We start from the raw sequence: 9,385 nt of genomic DNA, 5'->3' as shown, positions 1-9,385 counted from the left end.
CTGGTAGCATCTCCAAATAAATAAAAATTATACTCAGGGCAGTAGTATAAAAAAGCTGTAACCTGCTGAGGTGCCATTTGTAAGACATTTGTGGTGACTAGCAAGCTTAAATTAACTCCTAAGCTATATTCATTAGCTTTCACTGACCTCATGGAATAAAAACAAGTTGCATTTCAGTATAATCAAATGCAGTTTGTGGGAAAGATCAGATGAGTATGGCCATTAAACACAGAGACTGGAGGAACCATTTCACTCCCTCACGAAGTGCAGCACAATGTATATATGATGGATTTGCAAAAAAAATGAGTCAAATTCCATTTCAACTTAAGTGTGATAAACTCAAACACATCAACACAGGTAACAGCAAGTTCAATTTACAGCCTCTACTTAGACATGGCTTTTTTGTAACAGCTTAGGTTTAGCATCAGATGGACAAGCTGTGCATGAGACAGAGGACTTCTGTAGCCCCAGAGAGGCCATAGACAGGAACATTATCTTCCTCCGAGATCCCATGCATGATTAGGAGAACAATGCTCATTAGTTTCCTCTTAATGCAGCTGAAATCTCAGCACAGCTACTTCTCAACTTGGAAGGATTTAAAAAACCGCTCAAGAAAACTAATTTAGTTTAATTAAACTTATCTATATTTTATAGACAAAACACATCTCAGATGATGTGCAAAACTTATAGATAGCATCTACCCAAGAGATTCCACTCCTGGGTAAATCCGCTTGCTGATAGCCCAGCGTAATTCAAGCAATCATTTTTACATGACTGAATCTGATGAATAGTTTTCTTTGCAAAAAATGGCTTCTGGCCAGACATGGATAAAAATAGGCAATGCACAAGGCATTCTTGAAACAGATTGACTTCTCTCTACTGATTTAATCGTAGCAGGCCTGAAAAGAATCTTCTTCTGCATTAGCCCTTCTAATTCGTTGATGTTCTTGACTGACTCATTTGCCTTTGAAGTTTGCAGAGTATATCATTATCAAAGTGTTCACTTGGTATAAACTAAAGCCTTGACAGTAATTTTTATGATTTACAAAGATGATAGTGCAATTTTCTGGCATCTAAGCCCACCTTTTAAAGATAAAACTTGCAGATCCTTCTGAGAATAAAACATTAATCTGAAAGGATGAGACTATGTTCAGAGAAGATGCAAACACCAGAGAAGAGAGCAATAAAAGAAAGAAATCTAATGAAATATGGTCCAAAAGTGAAGGTAATAGTCTTTTCTTACTAAGCCTATTGATTGGAAATTGTATTTCTCTTGGAGTTCAGGTTTGGCAATGCTCCGCTCAAAGTCCCTTTCAAATGAAGAGCAAAAGCAGCCACTGCACAAGAAAGTGTTACTGTCCTTCAGCTGCCTGTTCCCAGCCCTCTGCCCAGTTACCAAAATGGAGGGCGTTAAGGATTAATCTCTTTCAGGGCAGAACCAACAAGCTTAATTTAAACTTCAGGTTATTAGTCAGAGCAAGGTTAGGGCTGGGGCAGTGCCTTCCAACATAAAAGCAGCAACATCCTGAACCACAGAGGCCATTTCTGCAGCAGCAGCCTATGCCATAGCTTAGCATCCCTGCTACAGGGCATGCTCAATCTCTCACAAGAAATGAGCATCAATCACGTCAAACCAGGGAGCAGCATGATATGGAAAAATACCCATTTGCAACCTTTACTAAGAGACATTATCTTCCTGTGTTTTTTATCAGTTTTATCATATGTATCCAGGATTATAGGAACCCACAGGGTCCCTTCAGTATCTTCAGATCTTGTACTATTTTTTTTATAGTCTGAATTGAATGTTCTCTACCACAGCTCTCTATTTTTTAATGTTTTGCTTTGGGCATTTCTCCTTCTTTATGAGTCTAGCCAGAGAGCAGGACACAACAGTCAATGCTCAGCTGCATTCAGACAGTTGCCGGAGGAACAAAAATTATATTTTATTTCTATTCATACAGTATTTAAAGGAAAAGACTAATTTAAAATGTTGAACATTAATTTGCAACCAACTTGTTTTCAAGCCTACATTTCTCACACTCTCCACGCAATTTAATGTGCTGCATCAATAAAGTCTTTAGAAAGCAAACTCCTAACAGAAATACCTATGATGCTGAGGCAGAACGACACATTTTATGTCTCATGAAAACAATGCAAGCTGGACACCTCCAGTAGCTACAACATTCAGTCAGTCTATTTAACTAATCTAAAAAACCCAAATTCTTCAATGCTTTAATAACTTTTACCTGACTTCCATTTTCCATCCAAAAGAGGCTTCAAACAAACTGTAATAAATTATCCAGTAAACAAATGTCTCTAATATCTTGCATGCAACAAAGAGAAAACTTGACTCAAAATAAAAGCCTGCTAAACTATACCATTATATAAATGCCTAACATATATCCTCAGAATTAGCTAAATGTACTAGATTTAGTCTTAACTAAAGCTAAGCTACCCAATCAAAACATTGGAACCATTCTAGCAGCAGAAGGAAATGGACTACAATTACTATAATTACTATAAAGTACCAATGCAAAATACTATGAAAATTCATTGTTTAAAACAAGATTTCTTGCTTGGGTGTTTAAGGATTTCCTCTGGCTGATGGCCTTGGAAAATACTCACTGCTATACTCAGACCTTGCTACCCCTCCAAAAGGAGTGCCCAAAAGGGAACTCCTCCTTATGGAGGGCTGAAGCCTACAGGGGTGAGCAGCAGCCTGAAATCCCTCACAGCACCAGACACTGCAAGACCTGAAGGTTAGGGCCCTGCACAACAAGCAGTTCTCTTGCCGAGTGGGAGGCTGCTCTCACTAAATCTCAAGTGATTTGCGGATTTGTGGATTCAGTAACATGCAGTGGTCAATGAAATCTTTGATTACAGGCAAGCCAAATTATTTCCACACTTCAATCTCTCCTGTGTAAAGATAGGATTATAATGCATGTGAAATACAAACTTGCTAAATCTTGGGGTTTGTTCTAATGCTGCAGCAGCACATGTCATACCTGGGACCAAGAGGAAGGGAGACAAAGGGCAGCATCTCCAGCTGGCCTCTACACCTGCCCACTAGCCCTGGGCACACATGCCAGGTCTTTTGGCAGCAAGTTGAGAGGTCCATGGGTGTGAAATGCAAACAAGCTCCATGGAAAACACCCTTCAGTCAAGTCAATCCTTGCATTTCTGAGATCAGTATTTGCTCTGGGTGCTTTGCACTTTTTTCCTTACTCCAGAAGCACAGCTAGGAGCCGGGCTGGTCAGAAGTTTCTTAAACTAGATCTACAGCTGACAGGAATGAAAACCCACAATCACAGCCACTGCCTTAAAACTCTGAATTCTGGCTTTTTTGTCTTGCTCTTTCTAGCACATGACACAGTTCCCAGACCTAAGGTGCACTGATTGCATGCAGCATCTGCCCTAAGCTTGTGGAGTCACGCTCTAGATACGTGCCATCCTCTCAAAGACAGCCACATTTGAAGTAGATGGGCAAACTTCAGAAGGATTCAGCAACAATGGCTCTATAATAGGCAACACATTAGAAACTCCATTATCCCAAAATACAAAAGAGCACCTGAAAAAATATTTTATGCAGACAATGGAAACACCACAAAGATAGAAGCGCAGCACAGCCTCTCCAATACACATAATTTTTCAATCTTACTGCTCACTGGGTAAGAATACTTCTCTTGCACCCCAGCATATGAATGGGAACATTCCAGTAAGAACTGGTAAATCTTTTGTCTGTTCTACTTACTAATTCCCAACCATGTTTAACCTTTTCAGAGCAAAGATGTGAGTTGAGAGGCATCAGGTGATGTGGCAAGACAGCTCCTCACTGCAACATACACTACAAATACGTGAACAAGATGTATACACCACTATATGTATTATCACCTACATCCAGAAGATCTTTGAATAACTTTCTGCTCTTGGTGCTCCTTGCACCAAAATTTTCCACCTTCCTCCACAACTGCAGGAGCAGCTATTCCAGTGCAGAGGCATTTGCTGCCACCGCTCGTAACATTCACTGCAGCAGTTCATGTGATGGAGCCTAAGCACAGTCACAACTGCATCATGTCAGATCCTTCTTCATTAAAAGATTCATCAGCAACACTATTCCCAGATCACGGTATTTTCCAGGCCCACTGTGGCACCATGAACCGCACAACACTGTGCATCAGCTGCCAAGCAGGTCCCATCTTTCATGTTTAGCTGTTTGTGAAACTCGCTCATTCCTTCTCGTTCCACGCTGTCAGGAAGGAGCAGATGGCAGATGTGCTCTGCCTGTAATATTGTTCTGATGATACCCTGCCTGCTGGCAGAACAACAGAAGCAACATTTGGAGACAAGAATTTGCAGTATATTTTCAGGTTTGGGTAACCAAGCTAAAAGATAGCACAGGGTACAGGGAGAGGAAGAAAGGCTTGTACTGAATTGGTGCTGATACATGCCCGTAACAAAAATAAATTGAAAAAGTCAAAGTAAAAAAGAGGAGTGTTTAACATGTTCTTCACATAGGTGATGGGAAGACCAAACAAATACAACTTCTTGAGACAATGTGCACTTACGGTTTGCTGAAGGGAAGCAGCAGGAAAAAGCCTGCAGGCATTTGTACCTACTCTCTGCTGTATAAACTTCACTAAGACACACAAGACACTGTCTGCTGAAAAGAGACAATCTTCACTCTAGGTGCCTGTTTGCTGTCAATAAACTTGTGCCAGCAAAGAAAACACTGGATTTTCCTGCTCTGCTTTGTTTTCTCACACAGCAGCCTTCCCTTCGCCTGGATCATTCTGGAGATGTGTAACCCTCCCAGCAGTTTTCATCAGTCTCCATGTTGCCTGAAAGGGTTTACCATGCTTTTTCTGAACAACGTGCCAATATTCTTGACAACATATTCAAGAAGGGAAGTAAGATGACAAATTTGGCTTATAACTGGCATTTGGGTGCAAGCAAGAGAAGTAGATCTACTCGAATACCTAAGAAATTGGCATTGCATTAATATTTTGTTTTGATTCAGAGAGAACGCCTGCTCCTTCCCTCCCCCAGGAAAGGGCCCCCACACACAGCACGTCTCTTGTTGCGGTTCATCAAAGTGCAGTGGTTACAGGTAAGCATGCACAAAACATGCAATAACCATGGTAAGATGGGATGAAACCTGAAAATGTGCTCAACAGTAAATTAATTTTCTTTATTAAGTTTGGTCATAACAACAACAGCAGCTCACTTCCAGTTGTAATTCTGACAAAATCTTTTAGCCAATTTTATCAGGCAGCGTTATGCTCTACCATTTTGTGGCATCACTGCCTTCTCATTCACATAGGATTCAAATGCAAATTCAAAGTTCTAGCTTCTAAAAGTGGTTTTCTGAATTGCCTAACACCAGTGACAGAATCATGATAGAAATTAAAACTGGAGAACACATAAATGCTTTCATAAGAAAGCTGAGACATAAAAAGTTTACACCAAGGCTTCAAAAATTTTTATTAAAATATTTTTAAAATATGAGCATGATTCACAGGAGAAAAAATACATTTTACTTTTAAGTCATGCGATCTGAGCTGCCAACAGTATTTATTCTTTAATAATTCTAGTACACTTTTATATCCTAAAATAACAAACTTGATACAGTCAAGAAAGGCACATCCTGTTTTTATGTAAAGCAAGATTAAAATTAAAAAGATAACTGCTTAAAAACTGGGAGATTTCAAATTATGAACATGTTACTGCAAAATGACATGTGGGGCTTCAGGTTGGAAAGTTAATTTAGCAAGCCTTATAAATTAAACCAAATATTGTCTATAATCCATGAGCCAATCTGAGGCAATCCGTTGTATATGGAACTCATTTATCTATGCCCGCTGGTACCCAGCTGCCCAGATGCCAAATTAATTTTGTGTAGGCTACAGACAAAATTGTCAAGCTGTCCCAGAAAGAAAACCTGCAGAAAAATAATCAGCTGTGACTGTTGAGCAGATGTAGTACAAGCTCTTCATCCTCTGCCAGAGAAAGCCCAGTATCTAATGGCAAATAGGGCTCCTCCTCTTCACTGAATTTTGCCTTCTTTCTTTTCAGTGGCATCTCTTCTGCTGTGCTGCTGTTGCTATAGCTCCTTTTCTTTCTTCCACCCTTCTCCTCAAGTTCACTGCAGAAACAAATCAATTAGTCTTTTTAACAACAGTGGTAATCAATATCATCATGTAATCAAACAATTAATTTTAAACCCAGCAAATTTATGTCAGGATAAAAGCAAACAAAATTACAATTCAGAAGGGTGAAGCAACAGAAGCCAATGAACTCTGAATGTCTAAATCAGAGCTGCTTTCAGGCCTGGGTGGTGGTGGATGTTCTGTGTCTTAATTGACTACAGTGTATCAAGATATTGGTATCAGTCTTATCTAATATTTGATGCCTTACAGAGTGATGGACGCAACAAAACTTATTTAGTGACACGTCAGTGGACCTTGACAGGCATTCAAGATCTTGCCTAAAATAAATATGTGACAAAAATAAAAAGATGAGAACTGTCATTTCATTGGTGAATCCTACACTTCATACAGTTTTCACTGGGGTCCAGCTCATGCAACCTGTCCTCTTCTTTCAGAAGCTTTCCTTGGAAGCTATTAACCAACTATTTGTCATGAGAAGAAGAGAAAAAGCCAAACCCAGTTGTGTTCCCTGGTGAATTCCTATTTCTTCCACTGCTTTTCTTAAGATTTGAACTAATTGCCTTCTGCAGCCTCTTCAATGTGGATGAAACAACTGCACATCTGTTTTAATCCTCTGACTTCTATCAAATGGCCACCTGACAGCAACAGCAGGAAAGCTCAAGCTTTCACGTATCTTCATGTGGCTTTGGACCATCTCATACAAAAATTGCTATAAATAGCTTATCTAAGATTAAAAAAATCCAATCCAACAAAATCCATTGTAAGATACAATATCTGCGTAGCAGGTTATAGAGTTGGTTGACCTATGCTGTAGGGTAGAATTCATCTCAAAATAAGCAAAATGCAACCCCTGCACTTCAAATAATTCTCTCCAGGCAAAATGGCTTTCTCAGTTTTTGTCTTTGTATTTTAAAGAATATAACAAAAATGAAAAATGAACCTCAAAATTTGAGTTTAGACTTTTTAAAGACAGATAAATTCAGATTTTAAATTAAAATTTGGCAAGTGTCTATCCAGAAAATTAAATTTATTTTAAAAAAAATTAACAATAACATTTTATTAATTATCTTATTTTTTACAATTGCGTCAGTGTAAATATAATGTTTATGAAATATTTAATTCATAAATACTTTTTAGAGACTTAACAATTACAAAGAGCAGTTACAAAAAACAGGTCAAATTGGGGAATACTGTCCCTCAAACCAACACAGCACAGGAACCCAAAGCCCAATTCAAGACACCTTCAGCTGCCCACCTAATTTTTCCATTAAGAGGACTAGTTATCAGTATCTGAAATGCTGGTTTCACCACTCCCTGGAAACTAGCCTAACCAAAACATTAACCCCAAAACACAGCAGTTTTCAAGAAGTTGCCAAACACTCTCTGAGAGGGATTGGCAGTACAACACCTCCTCCTCTTCCTGGATCACACGCTGTGCTTTCTGGCTGCCTCTGCACTGAGACAAAGGAATAATGTGAGATCTGATGGCCTTGCACTGGACTGCAGATGTGTGACCTGCCTTCCTCTCTTCTCCATCCCACTTTTAATGGAAGAATTATGCCAACTCCTGCCTGCTCATTACAGCACAGAGAGAAGAGAGAAAGCTGATGAGAAACACTTTGCATTCCCACAATTAAACCAAACCAAGTACCCTGACCTTTATATTGTCCTTCCCTGCCTATCCAAAAGAAATAGTGTAAACAATCCGATTTAGCAAGGGATGTCCCTGCTCATGGAAGGAGGGCTGGACTGGATGACCTTCAAAGGCTCCTTCCAACCCAAACTATTCTCTGATTCAAGCTGATGACTGTGCATCTAATACCTTAACATTGGGACATTTCAAAGGATATAGCAACTTTGCCCATTTTAAGCTGTCATGGGGGGGCTTTTCAGTGCTTGCCATCAATGTTTATTTTATTACTTCTCTGGGGAAAGCTCTCTCTTATTTCTCTCTGTAGCTCTTAAGATACTCCATAAATGCTGAAGCTATACTGACAGTACATGAAAATACTCTAAAGCACTAAGACTTCTCGCTTTCCCAAGTGGCCAGTGTAGGTTTGGGTTGGAGTTTCATGTTATGTGCAGTGCTCAGCACTGAATATAGGGGTTCACTTTAAAACTGTAAGGCTGAAGCCTCATTAAGTAAAAGCATTTTAGCTTGTTTGCAAAAGAACCAATTATTCCAGCATTTGAATGGGCTCTGAAGCCCAGTTTGCATTCATAATTGACTAATGCTTCATCTAGGACATTAGTTCAAAACATCTTAGCAATCAAAACAAAGCAGAAATCTCACAAATTATGAAACAGCAGACTTAAATACCAAAAATTATATTAATTTTTGGAGTTTCAGAGGCCCATAGGTCTAGATGTCTGCAAGGTATAACATTTAAATACAAACACATTCAGAGGAACTGTGAGAGTCCTCATTTTTGCCACAAACAAAAGCACATCAACATAATAATGATTAATTTGCATCATAAGCTTTATGGGAAGATTATGCTAAGTCAAGCTGTTTCTTATTATTACTGAGAGATCATGGTGCTCAATTAGTAGTGGATACTAATGATGTACCTACACATCAGCAGGTGTATTTTCACACTAATTTGACCCCGACTGGGCTGTAAGCTGGAGAGGTGAATAGGGAGGAATGTACAACACAGGAAGCAGCATCAAAGTCACTGAGCGATGAAAAGAGCTTATGTTTTCATGATGCACAAAAAGCAAAAGCAAAACAATATTTGATAAAGGAAAATTAGGAAGGAAAGTGGAGTCATAAGGAACAGGATAATAAGATGTTCATAATTTTGAGATGCAGAGAGCAGACAGACAGTGCCTGTCCATAGAATAGTTTGGGTTGGAAGGGACCTTTAAAGATCAGCAAGTCCAACCCTCCAACCCTGTTCCTGCAGGATGGATTTTTAGGAGTGGTAGTTTGGGTGTCACGGAGAGGGGCTGTACTACTCTGGAGGAGCAGTCAGAGACGTAGATTTACGAAGGGTGAAAATGGCAATTTTAGAAGGAAGCTGGAAAATCACCAGGAGAGATGTCTGGCATTATGATGACAAGGGGTATCCCCATGCTCCATCTCAGTGCTTCTCCTTAGCTGTTTGGACAGAGAGCTCTTTGGAGGAGATGTAATAGCTGTAACTCACAGGTGCACATGTAAAAGGACAGCTCTGTGGGGATGACTTCTGCACTTACTGTCAAATGGATTCTCC

General features: G+C 39.5%; 1 protein-coding gene across 1 annotated transcript in view; it reads right to left on the bottom strand.

Moving 5' to 3' along the window:
- Positions 1 to 5,456: 5,456 nt before the first annotated feature.
- Positions 5,457 to 9,385, bottom strand: part of DDX10 (DEAD-box helicase 10) — a 163,113-nt gene continuing 159,184 nt past the window's right edge. The window contains exon 18 of the mRNA XM_051641310.1: positions 5,457 to 6,142. Coding sequence (XP_051497270.1) covers positions 5,953 to 6,142 — 190 coding nt within the window. The 3' untranslated portion in view covers positions 5,457 to 5,952. The remainder of the gene's footprint in view (positions 6,143 to 9,385) is intronic.

Source organism: Apus apus, chromosome 1, assembly GCF_020740795.1.
Source record: "Apus apus isolate bApuApu2 chromosome 1, bApuApu2.pri.cur, whole genome shotgun sequence".
Lineage (NCBI taxonomy): Eukaryota > Metazoa > Chordata > Aves > Apodiformes > Apodidae > Apus > Apus apus.
The sequence above is the reverse complement of the archived record's forward strand: the minus strand, read 5'-3'. Positions and strand labels throughout refer to the sequence as shown.